We start from the raw sequence: 24,174 nt of genomic DNA on the forward strand, positions 1-24,174 counted from the left end.
AAATAAATTAGTTTATGCTTTATTTGTTCGGGAATATTGATCGGATATGAAGAGTTCGTAAAGGTAAGACTTAAACTGTCTAATGCGTTTTCTGTAAAATACATTGTTTTTTAATAAATACCAGAGACGGAACGAATCAAATATCACAGGTGTTTATTGAATGAACTGCTTGTCCAGACAGCGTTATGGTGACCTTTCAATGTGTGTATAATAGTGAGGTCCTAGATAGCACAGTGAGCTTGCATGTTCCAGATTCAAAGTCAGCTGCTTGGTATGGGAGGAATCACCATCACCAGCCTGGTGATGGTCTTTGGGCATCACGAGCCTTGATGTGACTACCTATACTCTATGTTGGACATCTTAGGGAGCTGTTATAGTCAGCTTGTCTACTTAGGGATACTTGGATCATCAAATGTATTTGAATAGTGTAATTTTAACATTGACGTTAATTTGTATTTTCCCCTAGTTTTTAAAATAAATAATAATCAATCACTGTAAAGATTAAAGATGCAGTGTGAAATATGCACAGAAACTAAAATGTTCAATTGTTTAATAATGTGTTTTTTCATAGATGAATAAAGATGCAGATACACCTGTTTCTGGGCTGTTCCCTAGACTCCGCCCCCAACCTTCATCCCAGGAGCCCTCTAAACTGTATCAGGTGTGTGGGGGGTGTCTGTATTTACATATTTCTCATTCAGAGTGTGCATGTTCACCTTGGATGTTTTCTGATCTTGCTTTCTGTGGTGTGTTTCAGATGATTGTACGTAACAGTGAATATCCACCCATCCTGCAGAGTCACTCACGGACTCTAGCGGTGCCGTATAAAGAGCTGCGCTTCCATAGAAATCCCTGCGATTCTATCGGGAACAACTACAGACCCAAAGCCCAACACTTAAAATTAGAACATCTGCTTCGCAAGAGTCACTCGCAGGCGCCTCGTATCCTTAAACTCAAAGACTTACTCAAAACTCAACTGTCAAAAGTACTTTCACTTTAGTTTCAAAATGTAATGAAGGTCAAAACATACGTTCCAAACTTAAAAATGTTGGTTTTACTATTAGCATGTGTAGATACTTGCTGACACAGTAATACTGATCGTTGACCGACTTTAACTTTCTGTCAGTGCACTGTGATGTCTCGGGTATGGGAAGGGGCGTCAGGAGACTACCTACAGCCCAAACTCAAAGGTAAACCACAAACTTACAAACAAATACATCTTTTTTCAAGGTATCCATATTTGTTTATTAAATCCTACAGCAGAGACCTTGTCAATAGATTTGCTGACACTTCTAAAAGGCCACCGTTGTCGCCATGTCAGCAACTTGACATTATGCGGCATCAAGAGGGACTAAAAAATGAGGCAGAGCCCACAGAGAGAGAGTTTGAGGTCAGTGTCAGTTCCACCCATCTTGTCCATCCGTCCGTCCAAACTAATTTAGTCTCTTTTTTTCTCTCTTAGAGGTATGCGTACTATATTAATGAGGGTATTTATGGTCACATGTTGGCCCCCCAACCACAAGAGCAAATCAGCAACATCTTGCAGTTGGTGCCCAGTCATTTCCATGGCGACGAGAGGAAAATGCAGAGGATGCGGAAACATCTGGAGGAGGTCCAGAGAGATTATGATTTCAGCCTCCGCAAGAGCATCGGTATGACACAGAACACATTCTAGAATGGATAGTGCAGCTTTCAAACTGTGATTAAAGAAATTGTTCACTTTCAACATGATGATTTCCTCACCCGGGTTGTCACCCAAGATGTTAATGTATTTTTTTCTTTAGTCAAAAAGAAATTAAGAATTTAGATTAAAACATTCCGGGATTATTCTCCATATAGTGGACTTCAATGGACTCCAATCGGTTGAAGGTCAAAATTACAGTTTCAGAAAAAAAAAAGTGATTTCTTTGTTCTGCTAAACACAAAGATAGATATTTGGAAGAATGTCAGTAACCGAGCAGATCTCGTCCCCCATTGACTCCCATAGTATTTATGTTTCCTACTATGGTAGTAAATGGGGTTGGCTCGGTTACAGAAATTCTTCCAAATATCTTCCTTTGTGTTTAGCAGAACAAATACATGTATACAGGTTTGGAACAATCATTGAGTGAATAAATGCTGACAGAATTTTTGTTTAAAATTTAAAGCATTAACTCCTCTAAATGGTTGGTTTCAAACACTCAGTGTTTGAAACTTCATCTAATTCATGTTACTGTATTGTTTAGGATTGTTTTGATCATTGAATGAATCTTGCTTGTATTACAGTCGACTATATCCTGCTAGATCCGGAGGAGAAAGTGCGTCTGTCAATCTCCGCTGTTCCCAAACTCTTTCCAATATTTGTCATCCGTGCGCCTGTTCCCTGGTCTGAGAGCTATCAGGAGACTCATAGCTGGCTAAAGGAGAACCTCTACACCCTGAATCCAATGCTGCGTCACTTACAGAAGCTCTGGATGAGCAGGTCAGGATCACACATCCCAGCATGTTTTACATCACACTCCCTTTCATAATCATTTTCTGTCTGTCTGCTTCTCCTACAGCTTCTCCTCTTTGAGGTTTGTGCGCTTGGAGGATCTACTCTACGCTGCTCTTCCTCTCCTGCCAGCTGAATTCGAGACGTTGGTGCGCAACAAGTGCCAACGCACCCGAGAGGAACTGCTTAAGATGTAAGAGCCATTCTTAACATGTATGTTGTATAAAGGGACAAGAAGTCAGTGTGTGTTGTTTTATTTGTTGGTTTGTGTGGTGTTAATAACATGAACGTGACATGAGCAGTAAGAGAGTCAGGAAAGATTGAATGGTGGTACAGTGAGACGCATGATATATGAGCTGTGACTGTACTGTATGTTCCATTCTCATGTTCTGTGTGAACTCTCTAAACCTTCCACTGTAGTCACCTGAATCTCGCTCTGTAATTACAGCTCTCCACACATTCAATAGAAGAGCAGCGCTGTCACAAAACTATAAATGTTATGGTTCCAAAAAGAGATAAATCCGTTTTTAAAATAGTTCAAAAATCATGTTTTTTATTATGTTATTTTGTTTTTCTTTTGTTTTCTTGTGTTAGTTAGCTGTATTTTTTGAGTTATTAAGGCTTTAGTCAAAACGAACCAACTGCAGTTTGAATGATATAACAATTGGAATGCACAACAAAAATACGTGTGTGTGCTTGTCTCTGAGTGTGGTTTTGTTTGAATCATTCTCTTCTCCCTGGAGACCTTTGTTCCTTGTTCTGTATCCATGGTCTTCTCAAGCTACCCAGACACACGCACACAATAAAATCCATTCAACTCTTGAATGAGGGTTTTAAACAATCAGGAAGAGCAACTTTTAACAAGCCCGGCGTCAATGGAGCTGCCACAACAAACTGTGTTTGTATTTAGGAAATATACAGCAGCAAGAAATCCAAACATGTTAAAATATTGTATGCCAGTTTTATTAAGAAACGACAGTCTGACTCATATGTAAGTCGCTTTGGATGAGTGTTTGTCTAAAAATAAATGAAATGGTAAGTTAAGGGTGAGATGGGATCTGTTTGTTTGTGCAATAAATAATAAAGGCACAATTTGGGCAAACCCTTTGTTGAAAGTGAAATGTTGTTAAAATATCTGAAATGGTGTTTTAAGGTGTTTTTAAGGTGTTTTAAAGGCCACTTGTGAAAAGTGTGTGGTTTTTTGATTGATCTATTGACAGAAATAGCAAGCAATATAATAGAAGTAACTACGTGTTCAGAGGTTTATAAAGACCTTACATAAAGATGTGTTATGTTTTTATTATCTTAGAATGATCTGTTTCCATTAACATCGCAGGTCCCCTTACATTCAGCATGTTGTTTCTAAAGTAGCCCTAAATACACAAAATGCTCTAATGCTTGAGCAAAGGGGCGTAAACGTGATGACATCTTAGTTCTGTGGTGCTTCCAAAGGGAGAGGGTTTGCAATTCACAAGCTCATCACCAGATGCCACTAAAATCTCCACATTGCTCTTGTACTAGTCTGTAAAATAAAAGCAGAATGTTATAATGTAATAAAGTGACATTGTTCTCTGTTGTGTTTGTGCAGTTGGTTGCCGCACTGTGTTTCTCTCTTCGAGAACTTTGCAGACGCATGGCTGCCACTGGTGCCAAAGAAAGCAAGTGTTGCTCCTGTTAAGATCTGTGAGCTCTTGAACTGTGTGGCTGCGCTGATGTCACAGCAGCTGCGCAGTCTGGTGATCGCATCACTGCATGAGCTGCTGCAGTTTCTCCAGCTGCATGAGGTATGAGGTCCAGTAACATCTGATACACTCTGTGTTCCAGACTGTAAAAACTGTAAACAACATTGTGTGTTTGAGTACTGTATATAGATTTCCCTTTCTGTCTCTGTCGACCGACAGATGGGGTTTGATTTGAGAACCTATCATATTCTGACTAGTTTTGAAAAAGCCAATGAAATTGGCGAATGAAATTTGCATGCTGGACTCCGACCCTGGATATCTGGGTATAAAGGGGAAACGGTGTGCTGCATTCATTCACCTTTTGCTTTTCGGAGCCTTTGCATCTGAAGACAATCTACAAGTTGCTGGATTCTATGACACAGTGCAGCGGAGTGACTTCTCCTGGGCGTCTCGGCAGTTCCAGAGGTGTTCTTCTAAAATAAACTAATTTCCTATATGTCTTGCCCGCATTGCGGGCGGATGGCGATTCAGATGTCACGGTCATGGGTGGCTGTGTTCTTCCGAGATCCAGCCACCACCTCGTCTGCTTCCCGTTCTGAGACCGCAGGGGCTACGGCCCTGCCGTCAGCCACGGCGAGCAACGAGGGTGATATGGGGATTATCGTGAGCGTTAATCCGTCAGCCACCGGCTCGCGGACCATTCATGCCCCGTCTCGCTTGTCTGGCTTTTTCCCAAAAGACGGTCCTACTCCATCTTGCTCCTCACTCGGACGCGATGCTTGAAGATGATGAGATGTCCCTTGCAGCATCGGAGGGCGACCTGCTGGCATCAGACCCTGATGATTCCTTGGAGCCCCCTCCCTCGGGAGGTCGAGCTCAGGAAGAGGCAGACGTCGAGATGTCGGCCATGTTCTCTGGGTTCGCCGTGAGCATTGGGCTGCGGTGCACCGCACCCCCAGCGCTCGTGGCTGGATACTTGGTACATTGGGTCCAAACCGCGTTCGGCCCCAGTGCCATTTTTTCTGAGAAGCATGAGGAGCTCAGTAAGACCTGGAGAGCCCCATTTCGGCGCATTGGGGAGGAAACCTAGGGGCTATGTCGAGGTGCCCCAGGTGGAGTGTGCCATCGCGGTGCACCTGTGCCCCCAGACTGGGGAGGTCGACCTAGACTCGAATGATGTCCACACTAGTGCCAGGAGAGGCACCTCAGACTCAACCTTGCTCAGATGCATGACGTCGAGAAAGTTCATTCGACACCCCCATCTCGTAAGGTGGGCTGGTTGGCGACACTGTCGAGGACTTCTCTAAGCAGTTTTCGACAGTGTAGAAACAGTGTAGAAGCAGACCGCCGCAACACAGCTGCCTCTCATCTTTGCCAAGCACTGTGATCCTCTGCCTGCCCACTGGATGGTTACAATTTAGCGCTAGCTCTCAAGCCTGACATGCCTAGGCCAGTCAGCAATGCTTCGTCAGAGATTGTGACGCGGGACAGTGCTGTGGCGTTTTCCATATGAACCCCATCTGTCGGTTCCACACAACGTCGAGAGACCCGACAGAAAGGTAACGTCTCGGTTAAGTATGTAACTTCTGTTCCCTGATGCAGGGAATGAGACGTTGTGTCCCTCATGCCACAATACTTGCCATCCACTGCAGCAGTCGAGAGATGCTCTCAGGCTCCTCAGCACAAAAGGTGAATGAATGCAGCACGCCGTCTCCCCTTTATACCCGGATATCCGAGGGCGCAGTCCGGCATGCCAATTTAATTCGCCAATTTCATCTGCCTTTTCAAAACTAGTCAGAAGATGATAGGTTCTCAAGTCAAACCCCAAACCCCGTCAGGGAACAGTGGTTACATACGTAACCGAGATGATATAACACCTTAAAAGGACTGTAACGTACAGTACTGCATAGACTGGCTTATGATCTAAACAGACCCTAGCAGTCAATTATGTTCTTTCATCATTTATCTACAGTAATTATAAAAAATGTCTTATTATCAGATCAAATTGAATCTGATATTCCAATCTGTGTGTCTTTATAAATTATCAGATATAAGAGCAAGATCTTTTTGATATTAATATTTAATTTGATATTGTTTTTATTCTGTGTGTGTGTGTTTGTGTGTTTCTGTCAGGATGGTAATGATTTTGGCGAGTGTTTTGATGAACTCCAGTACACACAGCGTCCGATGTTACTGGTGAAGTTAAGACTTGAGGAGCCCAGAATCACATTTCAACCGTCACTGCAGAGCTGCTGGGAGCTCATAGAGCAAGCGTTTACAACAATCATCACCAGCGCACATGACATACCACGGGTACATAAACATAAAAAATAAACATACTGTAACTTTCTAATTATTTATTTTCTATTTAAAGCCGACATTTTCATACTTCCTGCTTGTCCTGTAGTTCGTGTTTGTGAGATCATGATCCAGTTGGTTGCTTGTTTAGATTTCATTTCCCAAAATGAAAAAAAACTATAGAAAAACAGTGTTCAAAAGCAGATTCATTCACAACCAAAACACCACTAGCTGCAGTGTGCATGTAGACTGGGTCAGAAAATGTGTGTGTGTGTGTTTTTTAACCAAACATCCACATGTGTGTTTGTGTTTCTCTACAGGTGGAGTGTAAGCTGTTCCCAGATATTGGAGACTCTATTATGTTGTGGTCAGTGAGACCTGATGAGACATTTGTATTGGACATTATGAACAGAGCAAGAGAGATCTTTGAGAAGAACACCATCGGACCTCAAAGGTTCAGTATTATTTGGAGAATCACAACTCATGAGTCATGTGTCAAATGGCACTGTAGTGTCTGTAGTGAATATGTGATGTGTTGTGCATTGTAGGTATGTGGATGTATACAAGAACTACAGTGAAGCACTGGATGTACAAGACATAATGGATTTCCTCAAAGCTAAACACTCACTGCAGGCGTTTACTAAGGTGCCGTAAACACACACACACAAACTTGTATACATGGTTTACCAGGACTCTTTATAGACGTAATGATTTGTATACTGTACAAGCTGTATACTTTATTCCCTAACCCTACCACTAAACCTAACTATCACAGAAAACCTTTGGCATTGAAAATAAATCATCATTTAGTATGTTTTTTAAGCTATTTAGTTTTCGAGTATAACAACACATGTCACATTTTTGTAACAATTTGTAAACCACGTATACAAGCACACACACAAACTCGTTTCAAATTAATGATTTGAACAGTTTGTATACACTTTACCTGTAAAAACCTTTTAGGCAAAACAGGGGTGAAAGCAAAGACTTTGACAATAGTTTTGTCTTCTGTGTCTTGTAGAAAATATCAGTTGTGCAGAACCTAAGGAAGGATATTGCATCTCTGCATGTGACCATTCCGCTATCAATGTTCTGCCTGGACGCAGTGAACCTCAACCAAGACCTATGTGACAAAGCAGGGCATCTCATAGATGTCCTCATTACATTCGTTATGGAGGAGAACCGAGGACTTAACAAGAGGTGAGACTAAACTTCCCCCCAAACCTTAAAGGAAAATTCCCAGAATGCACTGCAACATAAAGCTATGTAAATAAAAAAGGTATTAAGTGTGTATAAGTTCGGTATCAAAGAGTAGAATACAGTCAAATATTTGGTTATGAAAATCAACACCCTGGTCATATCGTACATGATATGTTTTTCACCCTACAGTAAATTCCTAATTGATCGAAGTTTAATCCTATATTTAGTTTTCGTTAAACATTCTAGTTTTAGACTTGTGTCTCATTGCAACTGTAACATGGGTGTGTATGTTGTATTATGTTGGCTTTAAGTGACGTGATGACCTGTCATTGTGAACTAGCATCTGCCGTCGATACGATGAGATAGTGGACAGAATCATGAGCAGGCCGAGCAGCACAGAGGAGCTGGTGGCATTAATTCAGTACATGAAACAAACCAGTGATGTGAGCGTATACAAACTGTGTAATGAGACCGAGGAGGCTGGCAGACGACTCTTCTTCCTCCTCGACTTTGTAACTCTGACAGGTAAAAAATTATTTTTCATCAGATAATAAATGCATGCATGACTCAAGACAAATAAATCTATCTTGACAGCGGAGGATATAAAGCTGTTCAGCACAGTGATCAACTGGCCCAGAGAGATTCTGTCTTCACTTGAGCTCAATAAAACACAACTGGACGATCAAAGACACAAAGCTAGATTGAATCTGACCAACAGGTGCTCAAACACTGACACACGGCAAACACAACATACACACGTAACACTAACCTGACAACAAGCGCACGTTTCCATCGTCAGATTGACGCAGTTGACAGACAAGACGCTAAAGGATATAGAAAAGGAGGTTGACATCTTTAAGGTGAAAGAGAAGATGACTTTAGAGGAGATGAAGAACAACGTTGAGAAGCTCAATGAGATTAGCCTTCGTTTGGCAACTGTCGCTAAAGAACTTGAGGTTTGTGAATGACACTACAATTAGGGCATGAAGTGTTGGTGAAGTGTAAGGATTAGTATACATGTGTTTATGTGTGTTTGTCAGGATGTTAATAAAGAGCAGGGGCTGCTGGACATGCAACAGAGCGACTTTCCTGTTATACAGACACTGATGGAGAAGAAACAGCCGTATGAGCAGCTCTGGACCACAGCACTTGAGTTTCACACCAAATCTGATGTGTGGATGAATGGTACAACATGTACTTGCACACACACTCACATTTATTATGTCCTTTTCAGAAGAGTTTCAGAAGAGACGCAAAAGACAAATCTCAATATGAACTCAAAGTTTTCTCATCAAATGTACACAGATCCATGGCATTTAAATGGTAATCTACAAATCACTGACAAAACTTGATTTCGTGTCCTGTGCGTGTTGTTCAGGTCCATTGCAGGGTCTGAATGCTGAGACAATATCAGAGGAGTTAGGAAACATGTGGCGCAGCATGTACAAACTCACAAAGCTCTTCTCAGACCGGACGGGACCAGGACGCGTGGCTGAGAACTTCAAGAAAAAGATTGATAAATTCAATCAGCATCTGAACGTTCTGACGGCCGTCTGCAATCCTGGATTGAAGGACAGACACTGGGAGATGGTACATCAGTGTCTCTGTATTATAGGTGTGGATTCAATAATCAGCCGTGTTTCTTTATTGTGTGCTGAATGTATGATTTGTTTATCACAGATCAGTGCTGCTGTGGGTGTTGATGTTAAACCGGACAGGGACTCATCTCTGCATCAAATGGTGGAGCTCGGACTGGCCAAGTACAACGATAAGTAAGTCTAACCCTTGACCCTGTGATGTTACTGTTGGTTATGTTTCTTGGTTATGTTTCTTGCTCTCTCTCTTCTGCAGGCTGGAAGAAATCGGAGCTACAGCCAGTAAAGAATATTCCCTGGAAAAATCGCTGGACAAAATGAAACTAGAGTGGGCGGAGCTCCGCTTAATGCTTTCTCCATATAAGGACACGGTAAAGCAGAGTACATGCTATATTCATTTACTTTCATGTTGGGTTTGATTCTCAATTGTAAGCTGAAACGTGACCAATTTATATTGTTGCTATTAAAGCGGCCCTACTCAGACAGTTTCTGTATATCTCATGTTAATCTTGAGTACTTACAGAATAGTAACGCACCCTTCAAATTTCCGCAGAGTCTTAAGTTTGATCACATTCATAAAAGACAGATAAAGCTGTATGATTTATTCCGAAAACATTCGACGCTTGTGGGGGAAGGGGGGAACTAAAGCACATTCGCACACATTGCCAAGAAAACTGTTTCTTTTAGCGCGGGGACGACCGCTCCATCTATTAGTTTCAAACGATCTCCAAATCCAGTGTTATATCCACCAACAATCTTCACAAAAATGCAGCGAACAAACAACATAGCTGAACTTCGCGAGCATAGTGCTTTTCTCTCTCTCTCTCCTGCACACAGTGAAAGTGACTTATGCGCATGCTCCTTCTTCCGCTCTCCATCGTTGATACGTAGGCCTGCCGCATGCTTTTCCGGGAGAATTGTCCATTACGGGACTAAGAAAAGCTGTTACGTAACGAAACCTGTTCGAACACTACGGAAATACGTCCATCTCGTTTTTTGAAAAGCATGAGAAGACAGCTCATGAAATACCATTGCAGGGCCGTTTTAAATATTTTGTTTTACATTTAAAGGAATAGTTGACCAAAAAAAAAAAACGTAATCTACTCAAATGTTGATTTATGTTATGTGCTTGTGTGTGTGTGAAGGGTACGAGTGTTTTATCTGCTGTGGATGATATTCAGCTTCTGTTGGACGATCACATCATTAAGACTCAGACTATGAGAGGATCTCCGTTCATCAAACCCATCGAGACTGACACAAAGGTGTCATACAGAAAACACTGATTCATTTTGAGACAACTTCTAGTTTAGTTTCATGAAAAAGTTCTGTGTCTGTTGTATGATGGTGTTGATGGTTTGTGAATGTTTCTCTGTCTGTCTGTAGCTGTGGGAGGAGAAAATGCAGAGCATGCAAGAGATCATAGATGCCATGCTGCAGTGTCAGGCCATGTGGATGTATCTCGAGTCAATCTTCAGCTCTGAAGACATCATCGCTCAGATGCCAGAGAACGGACGCAAGTTCTCCATCGTTGACAGTTACTGGAGGACCGTCATCACCGAGACGGTCTGTCGGGATTATGACTGATCGAAGAAATCGTCTCGGTTACGTCTGTAACCTCCGTTCCCTGATGGAGGGAACGAGACGGTGTGAGAGACTGACTGGGGTTTGATCTTGAGAACCTACCTTCTCCGAGATAATTAATTATAAAACACCAATGGGCTTGGCGAATGGCACGCGCACGCCAGTCTCCGCCCCGTGCATACGGGTATAAAGGAAGATGGCGGCGGTCATTCACTTACCCTTTGTACTGAGGAACCTGAGAGGGCACTCCCGTTCACTGCAGTGATTCGGTGCAGCGTTGTGGCATGAAGTCACGTTGACGTTGTGAGAGACTGACTGGGGATCAATCTTAAACGCCACAGTGCTTGCCCCGATATCACGACCTCTAGCGGAGCGACCCTGACTGGGCTAGCGAGTCACAAGAGTGCTCCCGCGAGACATAATCTTCCAGCCACATAGTATTGGTCATACTGAGAAGCCTCTACTGACGGCCTCACGGACAGTGGCGTACGCCTCTAGTAGCGAGGAGCTGTCCGGAGCCGAACACTGGGGAAACACTGCTCTCCTCTTAGAAAAGTGTGTTACGGCGGCCACATCCTACCCGGAGGGGAGGTTACATGTGGAGACATTAACATGGTCTCCCCAGCGGGGAGAACAACATGCGGAAAGGTGTTAGCCCGAATAGGGGGACAATCCAGGTGGGATTACCACCGGCGGGGAGGTCACAGATTCACCAATCGGGAAATCCTGAGTGAGGAATTCAACACACGGGACGACCCAGAGGGGAGTCACTACGTATGGGGCACTAATCCTAATATAGGGGTCTACCTGAGCAGGGATGACTCTACCTATAATGGACCTGGTTCTAACAGACTGCTTCGCTCAGTCTGTTACCAAGTGCCGTGCTTAGTGATGGATGGAATGCCTATACTTCACCCGAGAGGGGAAAGTAGGGAGGCTACAATAGCGCACTAGTCTTACCTGGTGAGGGGAGAAGGCGCTTTCGCAGGCGTACGCCCAAACCAGGAGTCCGTCCTACACGCTGGGGGCGTTGAGGACATGGGCTGTAACTGGTTCCACGCAAAGATTGTAAAACCTTGCGAAGGTACTGGGCGTAGCCCAACCCGCAGCACTGCAGATGTCTGCCAGAGTGGCGCCTTGTGCCAGTGGAGTGGGCCCTCACTGCAAGCGGGCACGGGCGATCTTGGGAATGGTATGCCAGCGTGATGGCATCCACAATCCAGTGCGCCAATCTCTGTTTGGAGACAGCCCCCCCCGGGTGCTGTCCTCCGTAACAGACAAAGAGCTGCTCGGAGCTTCTTAGGCTCCGGGTGCGGTCCAGATAGAGGCGCAGCGCGCGTACTGGACACAACACACTTGAGGTTGGGTCTTCCTCCCCTGAGGGGAGCGCCTGCAGGTTCACCACCTGGTCCCGGAAGGGAGTGGTGGGAACCTTGGGCACGTAACCAGGCCGGGGTCTCAAGACAACGTGAGAATCGCCGGGCCCGAACTCTAGGCACCCTTGGGACACGGAAAATGCCTGTAGGTCCCCCACCCTCTTGATGGAGGCGAGCGCCGTCAGGAGTGCAGCTTTCATCGACAGATGAGGGAGACTGGCAACTCCGAGGGGCTCAAACGGGGCCGTACCAAGGCCCTGTAGGACCACGTTAAGGTCCCAAGAGGGTACAGAGCGCGGTCAAGGTGGATTCACCCTTCTCGCGCCCTTGAGGAACCTGGTGACCAAGTCGTGCTGACCGAGAGACTTACCCTCCACGAGATTGTGATGTGCGGCAATAGCAGCAACATACACTCTCAGAGTGGATGGGGAGAGATTACTCTCAAGTCTCTGCTGTAAAAAGGCCAGCACCGACCCGATCGGGCAATTCCATGGGTTCTCCTCCCAGGGAGAACACCAGGACGAAAAGAGGCGACACTTATAAGCGTACAACTGCCTAGTGGCAGGGGCTCTAGCCTGCAGAACAGTCTCCCGGACTGCTACCGACAAGCCCCTTAGGGTCTCTTCGTCCCGTCCAGGGGCCAGGCATGGAGATTCCAGAGGCCTGGGTTGGGGTGCCAAACCGTGCCCTTCCCCTGCGACAACAGGTCCTTCGTCAGGGGAATGGGCCGGGGGGGGGGCGTCGTCAGATCTACCAGATCCGAGAGCCAGGTCTGGTGCCCCTCTTCCCTGACCTTGCACAGGACCTGTGCAAGGAGGCTCACTGGGGGGAAGGCGTACTTCCGCTTGTCCCGCGGCCAGCTGTGTGCTAGGGCATCCGTGCCGAGGGGACCCTCGGTCAGGGAGTACCAGAGCGGGCAATGGGAGCGGGCAAACAGGTCCACCTGTGCTTGACCGAACCACTCCCATAAGAGCTGGACTGCGCGGGGATGGAGCCGCCACTCTCCGCGGGGAGTGCCTTGACGAGAGAGCGCATCGGCTGTCTGGTTCAGGTAGCCCGGGAGAAACGTGGCCCGCAGGGACTTGGTCACCTGCTGACTCCAGAGGAGGAGAGGGGATTCTGACTGATCAACCTCAGACAGCGCAGCACTGACTGTGCACGCTCGTTGGTGAGACGTGCTGTCATACGGACAGAGTCTAGTTCCATGCCGAGGTAAGAGGTGCTTTGCGCGGGGGAGAGCTTGCTCTTCTCCTGGTTGACCCGGAGGCCTAGACGGTCTAGGTGCCGAAGCACAAGGTCCCTGTGCGTGCACAACACATCTCACGAGTGTGCCAAGATAAGCCAGTCGTCGAGATAGTTTAGCACTCGCACGCCTTGCACCCTGACAGGAGCTAAGGCAGCCTCCACTAGTTTGGAAAAAACCTGTGGAGACAGGGCCAGACCGAAAGGCAGGACCCTGTACTGATACGCCCTTCCCTCGAACGCGAACCGTAGGAACGGCCGGTGTCGGGAGAGAATAGAGATGTGAAAGTACGCGTCCTTCAGGTCGATTGCCACGAACCAATCCTGGTGACGTACCGAGCCCAGGATGCGTCTCTGCGTCAGCATTCTGAACGGCAGCTTGTGCAGGTGCTTGTTCAGGCGACGCAGATCCAAAATGGGCCGCAGCCCCCCGCCCTTTTTGGGCACGATGAAGTACGGGCTGTAAAACCCGGACGACATCTCGGTTACAGGGACGTGTTCGACCGCACTCTCCTGCCGAAGTACGGAAGCATTCTCTCCTCGCACCGAGGTGTACAGAATGCCCCGAAACTTGGGGGGGTGCCTGGCGAATTGGATCGAGTAACCGAGACGGACTGTCCTCTCTATCCAGTGTGACGGGCTGGTGCGCTGCCAAGCGCCCAAGAACCGCGACAACGGGACCAGAGGGACAATCTGCTTTCGGCGGCCCGATCCATCCAAGACACCGTCAGGAAGAGAGTGCTGTGGAGGAAAACCCAGGGGAAATATCTCTCTTTGTGAGTATGCGGGTGCCGCGGGGCTCGACGTCTCTGGTGGGTCGTCCTATGGGAGGGTCCTGGAACTGGAGGTGCCACCGCGGGAGGGTGGGGCTGTTGGGAAGCAGACTGCGGCCGAGAACGTGACGACCTGCTGGTGGCCGCGGCGCGGCAGGATCTGTTTGATCGCCTCGGTCTGCTTCTGAACCGCGGAGAACTGCTGCGCTATGTCCTCCACGGTATCACCAAACAGCCCGGCTTGCGAGATGGGTGCGTCCAGAAGGCGAGCCTTCTGGGTGTCGCTCATCTGCGCAAGGTTAAGCCACAGATGCCTTTCCTGGACAACCATTGTGGACATCGACCGACCCAGGGCGCACGCCGTGGCCTTCGTCGCCCGTAGCGCGAGGTCTGTGGCAGTGCGCAACTCACTCATGCGAGTTGGGTCGGGCTTCCCGCCGTCCAAATCCTTCAGGACTTTCGCCTGAAAGACCTGGAGGACCGCCATAGCATGGAGAGCAGAAGCGGCTTGTCCAGCAGCACTGTAAGCCCTCGACACGAGTGTCGAAGAGATCTTACATGCTCTGGACGGGAGTCTAGGTCGACCCCTCCAAGTGGCAGCTGTCTGCGGGCACAAGTGCCCGCGACTGCACACTCCACCCGGGGAACGTCAACGTAGCCTCTAGCCGCTCCTCCATCCAGGGAAGCCACAGCCGCCGAACCCTCCTGTCTGATACGCGCTGAAAAGGGCGCATTCCAGGACTTGGAGAGCTCTTCATGCACCTCCGGGAAGAATGGCACCGGGGCGGGGCGCGGTTTTTGGCCACGCCCCGATCCCAGGAACCATGCATCCAGCCGCGAGCGTTTCGGGGGGATGGAACCACACACTGCAACCCGATGCACGTGGCTGCCCGAGAGAGCATAGCCGACATCTCAGCGTCAGTCTCCTCCAGCACTCGACTGCCTGACGACAGGAGATCAGAGGAGTCTTCCGCATCAGATGCCAGCAGGCAGCTGTCCGATGCAGCGACAGAAATGGAGTCATCATCCCTAAATGAAGTCTTTCCACAATGAGACGGCCGTCTGCCGCTCGTAGGGGACGAACCAGGTGAGCGTGCAGGGGTTTGGATGGTCCGCGAGCATGCAGCTGACGGAGTGACATCCATAGGAGTCCCCGAATCACCCCCGCCGCTCGCCAAAGCGATCAACTGCGCCGAAACAGCGGCTGAAGACGCCTGGGAAATGCGACGGGTGATGGCAGCGCTCGAAAAGAACGTAGCCAACCGTGACCGCAACACCCTGATTGCCATGTCCGCACACACGGGACATGCCGAATCAGTGAAACCTGCCTCAGCATGCTTGAGCCCCAAGCAAGTGACGCAGGTATCATGGCCGTCAGACTCCGGGATGAGTCTGTCGCATCCGAGGACACAACTACGAGACATGCTCGTAGCCGGAGGGACTTACCTCTTAAGGTCTGTAGCCTTCTGCCGAAACGCCCAGGGGAAGTCCACCGAAAGGAGAAGTCCGCTGCTCGAAGTCGAGTATCGCGTGTAGCATGTAGCAACACACAGGTTCCGAAGAACAAAGGATAAGTGAATGACCGCCGCCATCTTCCTTTATACCCGTATGCACGGGGCGGAGACTGGCGTGCGCGTGCCATTCGCCAACCCCATTGGCGTTTTATAATTAATTATCTCGGAGAAGGTAGGTTCTCAAGATCAAACCCCAATCAGTCTCTCACAACGTCGAGAGACCGACTGAAGGGGAACTAATCTTGTGTTTTTTGTGGACATTTCTTTAACCAAAATATGTGTGAGAATCTGACATGACTAGGCACGTTGTGTCACGTGTGTTACAGTTAAAAGACACGCGTGTGCTGGTGGCAACAGAGCAGCCGAACATGCTCCGTCGCCTTCAGGAGTCCAACACCTTCCTAGAGGAGATCCAGCAGGGATTAAATTCTTACCTGGAGAAAAAGAGACTCTTCTTCCCACGGTGAGAGAACAATCAGTCTGATAATTGAAATGATTTAGAGAAATTTCAACATAATGTCTCAAAACTTTCTTCCCCGTCTAGGTTTTTCTTTCTGTCTAACGATGAAATGTTGGAGATCTTGTCAGAGACGAAGGATCCTCTGCGCGTTCAGCCTCATCTTAAGAAGTGTTTTGAGGGTATCGCTAAACTAGAGTTCACAGCAGACCTGGAGATCACAGGAATGATCAGCTCAGAGAAAGAGACCGTTCCCTTCATACAGACCATCTACCCAGTCAAAGCCAATGTACAGAGAGAGAGAGAAATATGACATGTGTGATATGATATCTGTGTGTCAGATTATGTTTTAGACATATGTGTGTTGGGTTTTAGGGAATGGTCGAAAAGTGGCTTCTGGAGGTTGAAAACACGATGTTGAGCAGCATTAGAGATGTCATCAAACAGGGGATGGCGCAGTACCCGGAGGTACACACACACACACACACACACACACACACACATGTACAGTAAAACATGATGAGTGTGTCATGTGTGTGCTTACACGTGTTTCAGGTGCCCAGGAGGAAGTGGGTCTTGCAGTGGCCAGGTCAGGTCGTGATCTGTGCGTCCTGTATTTTCTGGACCAGTGAAGTGTCTGAAGCTATAAAGACCAACACTCTTCCTGTGAGTGCACACACGCACACGTTTTATGGGGACATTCCATTGACCTCCATTAGTTTTATTTTAGGCTTATGATATATTCTATCCCCTAACAGTACCCCAACACCTGAACCTAATAATCCCACAAACCTTTCTGCATATTTTACATTTTCAATAAATATAATTCTGTATGATTTATAAGCTGTTTTCCCTCGTGGGTACCTACAAATGTCCCGAAAAGGTCTAAATCTACTAGTATACCTGTCTTTGAGGAATACCAGTATACACGCACACACATATACAGATTATGTTAAATGTAATACTGCCCTTTATATTATAAATAGGGCTGTCAAACGATTAACTGCATCCAGAATAAAAGTTTGTGTTTACATAATATACTGTATGTCTGTGTACTGTGCATATAACATTTTATTTATGAAGACATATTTAGGAAATATTTACATGTATTTATTTATATTAACCAATAATTGTATTACTTATAAATGTTTATATATTTTTATAATATTTGATATTTTTCTTAAAGATTGGGTAAGGCATGCAGTTTCTGCTAATCTCATATTAATCCTGAGTATCTATACAGTAGGATTGCAAATGTCACATCTTTAAAGAGTATTTATTTTGATCAAATTTATAAAAGAGAGATACAGCTGTAAGATTATTTCCAGAAAAAGACGAGCTGCGGGAGGCAGATAGTGGGACGGAACTACAGCACGAGCACACAATACATCATCGCATTATCCCTTCGTTTTGCTTACATTATGCACGTATCCGCCGATTGCCATCAAAACACAGATGTATGACTTAGTTTGACTTGACGTGTACGGTTCATGTCCGGCATCTTTTAGCGCTGGGACCGCTCCATCCATCAGTTTCAAACGATCTCCAAATCCAGGGTTTATCCACCGTTTAGTATACAACATCCATCCAAAATCCAAATGCAGTGAGCAAAGAAACACAGCTGAACTTCCGTCAGCCGAGTGAAGCTGCATTGATAGGCGTGCTCTTTCGGGGACCGCTCTTCTCTCACGCTTACGCTTGGGGGTGATCTTTCGTTCGGTGGATGACACGTGGGCAAGGATGGCCAGTAAAAAACTTTACGAAACAAGTTGGAGTGCTGAGCGAGTGTATTGAGCACAGAAATACTACATGAAACGTCTGCCTCGTTTTTTAACAAGTTTACCATGTTAAACATGAGAAGCCAGCACGTTCAACAGTGTACAGAAGTCAGAATGCATGAAATAGCATGTTACCCTATCTTTAAATGATGCAGGTATTTGTATGTGTTTATAAATACAAAATGAATATGCACATTACACATACTTAAACGTTTTATGTAATAATGCATAGTGTATTCTACATTTTCAATGTGTGTTTGTGTTATAGGCTTATGTTGAGAAAAGTAACACTCAGATCACTGATATAGTCGAGCTGGTTCGGGGAAAGTTGTCCAGTGGCTCGAGGATGACACTCGGAGCTCTGATTGTGATTGATGTCCATGGTATGTTTCAGATACATCACTGATATTCAATAGGCACGCACAGGTTTAAATGATTTGATAGCCTTTGGATTGGATTTTATCATTTTGGAAAAACTAGAGGAAGTATTATGTATTAAATGACACAATTTAGACCACCAGTTTGTTGTGATCTTGACTGATCTGATCTTTCAGTGATGTTAACTCTCCAGAGGTCATGACTCTTGCTCTTGCCCCCATGCAGCACGTGACGTGGTGAGTAAACTGGCTCAGGATGGAGTTTCGTCTCTGAATGATTTCCAGTGGATTTCCCAGCTGAGGTATTTCTGGGAGGATGGGGAGGTCACGCTGAGAATGATTACCACCACCATCAGATACGGCTACGAGTATCTTGGGAACTCGCCGCGTCTCGTCATCACGCCTCTGACCGACCGCTGCTACAGGTGACCGCTGCTATTCCGTTTACCTGAAACGTTTCTATTTTAAACCGGTGAAATATTTAAAGTTCCTTGGATGTCATGTGAAATGCTGATTGGTCCACAGGACGCTGATGGGTGCTCTGAAGCTGAATCTGGGTGGAGCTCCAGAGGGTCCAGCGGGAACTGGAAAAACAGAGACTACTAAAGATCTGGCTAAAGCATTAGCCAAACAGGTGCACACACAGCCTGGCGATAATTTGAACATATTTAAATGTGTTAAATATTAATGTTTAATGTTTTAGATACATGATTTAAATTAGTTTAATGCATGTTTGTGTTTAGTGCGTGGTCTTCAACTGCTCTGATGGTCTGGACTACAAAGCCATGAGTAAATTTTTCAAAGGTCTGGCACAGTCTGGGGCCTGGGCGTGTTTTGATGAGTTCAACCGCATCGAGGTAAGCGCAACGACACAGTCTACTAGTCATGTGATGGTTGAATTATGAAATGATTTCTTCAGCAGATAACAGACCTCCGTCTTTCTGCTGTTGTCAGGTGGAGGTGTTGTCTGTGGTCGCTCAGCAGATTCTGAGTATTCAACAGGCCGTAATGCGTAACATGCAGACGTTTATGTTTGAAGGGACCGAGCTCTCTCTCAACCCCACCTGCTGTGTGTTTATCACCATGAATCCAGGATATGCAGGACGAGCCGAACTCCCAGATAACCTGAAAGTAAACAAACACACTCACTATTATTATAAGACTGTTTGAGATTCCATCGTAGGCTTTACATATTATAACAAATTCCATCAATTGAGATGGAATGGAGATCTAAATAATTGAAAGTGATCTTTAATAATTGGAAGATAATTTCATGAATCTCTTGTGTGTAGGCTCTCTTCCGCACAGTTGCGATGATGGTTCCAGATTATGGATTGATCGGAGAGATATCACTGTATTCGATGGGATTCACAGCATCCCGGAGGTAAAACCTGCTCAGAATCATCATTGCACAGAGAACGAGATGTTTATTTTACTTCTCCTGTGTTCTTGTGGCGTCCATTGTAGTTTGGCTCAGAAGATCGTGGCGACGTACCGTCTGTGTTCAGAGCAGCTCTCGTCTCAACCTCACTATGATTACGGGATGCGTGCGGTGAAATCCGTCCTCACCGCAGCCGGAAACCTGAAGCTGAAATATCCACAGGAGGATGAAAGCGTGTTGCTGCTCAGAGCTCTCATGGATGTCAATATGGCCAAATTCCTTGCGCAGGATTTACCACTGTTTCAGGTGTGTAAAGACAGGCTCAGGTCCACCATGAATAAACATTTACATTTACGCATTTGGCAGATTCTTTTATCCCATTTGTGTATGTGTAATCCCTCGGATCGAACCCATGAACTTGGCATTGCTAGTGCCATGCTCTTACCACTGAGCATAAAATGAAGTAGATACTCGCTTGAATATTAACAATGGCACACACATGATGTCTAATAAAGAGGTTTCATGCCGTCTAAACCAATCAAACTCTGATGTTGAGTCGATGTGGGTGTTACAGGCTGAAGTCACAGTTGGTTGTAGATCACGTGAATGTGTTCATGATGGTGTGTTTTTAGGGCATCATCACTGATCTGTTTCCTGGAGTTCTGCTGCCCAAACCCGATTATGAGTTACTGTTGAAAGGTTTGCATGAAAACATTGCAAAGATGAAACTGCAGCCTGTGCCGTGGTTCATCAGCAAAATTATACAGGTACAAAAAACTCTATCCATGATTTATCTTTATTTATTTACATGCTTCAAGTGTGATGCATATCTCATGCTTGTTCCTGTTTGTGGGTGCAGGTCTATGACATGATGTTGGTCAGACATGGCTTCATGATCGTTGGAGAGCCGATGGGAGGAAAAACCTCAGCTTATAAAGTTCTGGCTGGAGCTTTACATGATCTTTATAAAGGTAATCAAGTCCTGAAATTAAATCATAGACAAATGCTGTCATTCATGCCACATGCTTATGTTCATCCAGAGGGACTGATGGAGGAGTTTGCAGTAGATTTCCGCATCATCAATCCGAAGGCGATCACTATGGGTCAGCTGTACGGATGCTTTGATCCCGTCAGTCAGGAGTGGTCAGATGGTGTACTGGCCACATCATTCAGACAGCAGGCTCAGTCCAACGCAGACGACCGTCAGTGGATCATATTTGACGGGCCTATTGATGCTGTCTGGATTGAAAACATGAACACGGTTTTAGATGATAACAAGAAGGTTTGTTCTGTGTTGCTCATAACAGTAACGCTTTCGATTATTTCGAATTTATGGTTAGATTGTGATTTCAAAATGTAGTGAATGTTCACGCTAAGATAGTTGTATAGCATACATACATGCATACCACGTAATATTAAAATAGTTACCCCTTAGTTTTAAAATAGAGTATATGAAGATTACAAGTATTTTCTAAATTTCCTTACTTCTTTATTCCTCAAACTTTGCATATTGTTCCCCTTTAGATTGGATTGGATTCAATTTATTGTCATTACACACATACAAGTACAGTGCAACTTTACCTACAGATATGTACTGTAGAGGTACATTATTGTTACAAATAGCTACACTATAAATTCTTTTGAATTAAGCAGGTCATCTAAAGCGTCACCCTCGTAAAAAAATGTTTGATTAATGGAAAGGAATTATCCTGTGAGATCTTCTGCCGTCTGATGTGTTTGTGTTGTTTATAGCTGTGTCTGATGAGTGGAGAGATCATTCAAATGAGTCCTAAGATGAGTCTGATCTTTGAGCCTGCAGATCTTGAGCAGGCATCACCCGCTACTGTCAGCAGGTGACCAATAAACCAATAGTAATTTTGATAGAAACACAGTCGGTGCTATGATTTGTGTTGATTTAAAAACGTTAGTTCAATGGACAGATACAGTTTTAAACATGACATTTCATTAGGTGTGGTATGATCTATATGGAGCCGCATCAGTTGGGTTGGACGCCTCTCAGAGACTCTTACATGGACACATTGCCTGAGAACCTGTCAGATGACCACAGAACGCTGGTGAGAGACACTTATACATAGTGTGCTTTACTGGTTTAATGACGATTTCATTAATACATACAGAATATTTAGGTTTAGGGAATAAAACTGTGTGTGTACAGTATAAAAATCATTACGCCTATGGACTGTCCCCACAGAGATAATAAACCAGATGTGTGTTGTGTTGTAGATTTTGGATCTGTTTAACTGGTTGGTTCAACCCTGTTTGGACTTCATTTATCATGAGTGTGGTTTCTTAGTCCAAACCTCACCAATTCACCTGACCTACAGTCTGATGCGCCTCTATACCTGCCTACTGGGTACATACAACATATTTTTATATCATACATCATACAAGAATGATTGATATATATTGATTATATATAAGAATAAATGCCTTGTTAAATGTGATTAAAAACATAGACACAAGATGACACTTAATAGGCTGTACCTTCCTTGACCCATCTGTGTTTATAATGGCCACCCAAAGACGAGATAATTGGTATCTTAATTTTCACTTTAATTAAGTTAAAAGCTTGTTATCAAATGGATTCTAATATATTATTAACAAGCGACTTTGTTTATTTGTTTTCCAAACTGTAAAAATCACCAGCGTGTTTCTCAGAAAAAAGGGTCTTAAGACGGGGCTCTCAACGAACGCTGTTGGTGTAAAAAAAGGGAACATTTCAAATGATTCTTGATTTGAGACCAGTGTGTTCACGTGTACAGATGAGATCGTACAGTCCGGACAGGACAGAGCAGAACCAATGAGCAGTCAGCAGGTGACGCTGTGGCTTCAGGCTCTGTTCCTCTTCTCTGTGGTCTGGAGTTTGGGTGGAACCATCAACGGCCACAGCAGAAAGAAGTTTGACGCGTTCTACCGAAACCTTATCATGGGTGCGATCCCCAGTCACCCTCGACCCCAGAGCGTGAAACTCACCAAGAACAATGTCTTTCCAGAAAGAGGTCAGCTGATTCATCTGCATAATCTATTTAATCCAGTAGTTCCCGTAGTCATGGAAAACATGAAATTTAGATTTGCAGGCCTGAAAATGTCTATTTTTAAGTCATCAAAATGACTTAAATGTTCTTCCTTTAAAAAATAAGAAAATAAACATTTAGTGTTGTTATGGATCTTAAACAGTTAAAAATTGATTTTTGGTTTACAGTTGGTTATCATCTAAAAGAGTCTTTAAATGATGTATTAATGAATGTTGTCTTCTCTGTTCTTTCCACAGGCACCGTTTATGATTATTATTTTCATAAACAGGGCAGCGGTCAGTGGAACAGCTGGACTGAATCTATCAGTACAGAAGACAGAGTCATTCCTGCTTCTGCAAAAGTGAGTACACGATATGATGTGCACCACATTTACATTGGAAACTTTATTATACGTTGGGCACCCCATACATGAACGAAGTTTGTGTTTTCTCTCTCTCTCTCAGGTGTCTGATCTCATCATACCCACAGCAGAAACATCCCGCCAGCTCTTCTTCCTCAGGACGTATCTGTCACACGAGGTGCCCGTGCTGATTGTGGGACCCACAGGAACGGGAAAATCGGTGATCAACAACAACTTCCTGATGTCTCTACCCAAAGAGAGATACACCCCCAACTGCATCAACTTCTCCGCCCGGACGTCAGCCAATCAGACGCAAGACATCATCATGTCCAAACTGGACCGCCGGCGCAAAGGCGTGTTTGGACCACCGGTGGGCAAGAAGTGCATCATCTATGTGGGTAAGAAATGAGTTTGTACAAACCCTGTGTAAGATACAGCTTTATTTAAACATTTAGTAAAGGCACCTGTATGCAAAGATAAATGTAACTGTTTATTATTAATGTTAGTATAAAATGAAAAGACCAAAAAAACGGTGTGTGTGAACTAGCAAAGAGTAAAAGTGTCTTCTCCGCTGTGGTTCTCTAGATGATCTGAACATGCCTGCTAAAGAAGTGTATGGAGCTCAACCTCCCATCGAACTGCTGCGGCAGTGGATCGATCACCGTCACTGGTACGACAAAAAAGACACGTCCAGACTGGACATCGAGGATGTGCTCTTTATGTCGGCTATGGGGCCACCTGGTGGAGGGAGAAATGACATTACAGGTAATCATCTGATCTTAAATGATGATCACAAGACAGGGGTTTTACATGTTGTCATTGTTTTGTATTTTGTCTCCCTCGCAGGACGATTCACACGACACTTGAATATTTTATCTATCGATTCGTTTGATGACGAGACGCTTAGTAACATCTTCACTTCCATCAGCGACTGGCACTTCAGTAACGGGTTCGACGCTTCGTTCTGCAGGTATGTGGATGTACAGTGGTCATTTGTGTTATCTTATCTGAAAACAGTGACGGAGTATGAAGTGTTTATTTGCAAAAACAC

At 45.2% G+C, this 24,174-nt stretch overlaps 1 protein-coding gene across 1 annotated transcript in view; it reads left to right on the forward strand.

Moving 5' to 3' along the window:
* Positions 1-243: 243 nt before the first annotated feature.
* The window catches only part of dnah3 (dynein axonemal heavy chain 3), a gene marked incomplete at both ends in the record, with an annotated part of 33,528 nt that continues 9,597 nt past the window's right edge, over positions 244-24,174 (forward strand). Inside the window, 42 exons of the mRNA XM_079487959.1 lie at positions 244-300; positions 572-661; positions 758-985; positions 1,463-1,652; positions 2,266-2,461; positions 2,541-2,666; positions 4,062-4,257; positions 6,289-6,468; positions 6,774-6,907; positions 7,002-7,098; positions 7,475-7,653; positions 7,994-8,178; positions 8,248-8,371; positions 8,453-8,609; positions 8,694-8,838; positions 9,032-9,243; positions 9,334-9,425; positions 9,505-9,619; positions 10,394-10,510; positions 10,632-10,811; positions 16,061-16,197; positions 16,279-16,480; positions 16,567-16,659; positions 16,747-16,857; positions 18,238-18,352; positions 18,573-18,771; positions 18,872-18,980; positions 19,090-19,203; positions 19,301-19,477; positions 19,639-19,730; positions 19,814-20,033; positions 20,360-20,494; positions 20,587-20,698; positions 20,768-21,009; positions 21,480-21,580; positions 21,697-21,802; positions 21,972-22,101; positions 22,511-22,747; positions 23,020-23,123; positions 23,227-23,521; positions 23,709-23,888; positions 23,970-24,093. Coding sequence (XP_079344085.1) covers positions 244-300; positions 572-661; positions 758-985; positions 1,463-1,652; positions 2,266-2,461; positions 2,541-2,666; positions 4,062-4,257; positions 6,289-6,468; positions 6,774-6,907; positions 7,002-7,098; positions 7,475-7,653; positions 7,994-8,178; positions 8,248-8,371; positions 8,453-8,609; positions 8,694-8,838; positions 9,032-9,243; positions 9,334-9,425; positions 9,505-9,619; positions 10,394-10,510; positions 10,632-10,811; positions 16,061-16,197; positions 16,279-16,480; positions 16,567-16,659; positions 16,747-16,857; positions 18,238-18,352; positions 18,573-18,771; positions 18,872-18,980; positions 19,090-19,203; positions 19,301-19,477; positions 19,639-19,730; positions 19,814-20,033; positions 20,360-20,494; positions 20,587-20,698; positions 20,768-21,009; positions 21,480-21,580; positions 21,697-21,802; positions 21,972-22,101; positions 22,511-22,747; positions 23,020-23,123; positions 23,227-23,521; positions 23,709-23,888; positions 23,970-24,093 — 6,335 coding nt within the window. The remainder of the gene's footprint in view (positions 301-571; positions 662-757; positions 986-1,462; positions 1,653-2,265; positions 2,462-2,540; positions 2,667-4,061; positions 4,258-6,288; positions 6,469-6,773; positions 6,908-7,001; positions 7,099-7,474; positions 7,654-7,993; positions 8,179-8,247; positions 8,372-8,452; positions 8,610-8,693; positions 8,839-9,031; positions 9,244-9,333; positions 9,426-9,504; positions 9,620-10,393; positions 10,511-10,631; positions 10,812-16,060; positions 16,198-16,278; positions 16,481-16,566; positions 16,660-16,746; positions 16,858-18,237; positions 18,353-18,572; positions 18,772-18,871; positions 18,981-19,089; positions 19,204-19,300; positions 19,478-19,638; positions 19,731-19,813; positions 20,034-20,359; positions 20,495-20,586; positions 20,699-20,767; positions 21,010-21,479; positions 21,581-21,696; positions 21,803-21,971; positions 22,102-22,510; positions 22,748-23,019; positions 23,124-23,226; positions 23,522-23,708; positions 23,889-23,969; positions 24,094-24,174) is intronic.

The sequence above is a fragment of the Barbatula barbatula genome (assembly GCF_947034865.1).
Source record: "Barbatula barbatula genome assembly, chromosome: 23".
NCBI lineage: Eukaryota > Metazoa > Chordata > Actinopteri > Cypriniformes > Nemacheilidae > Barbatula > Barbatula barbatula.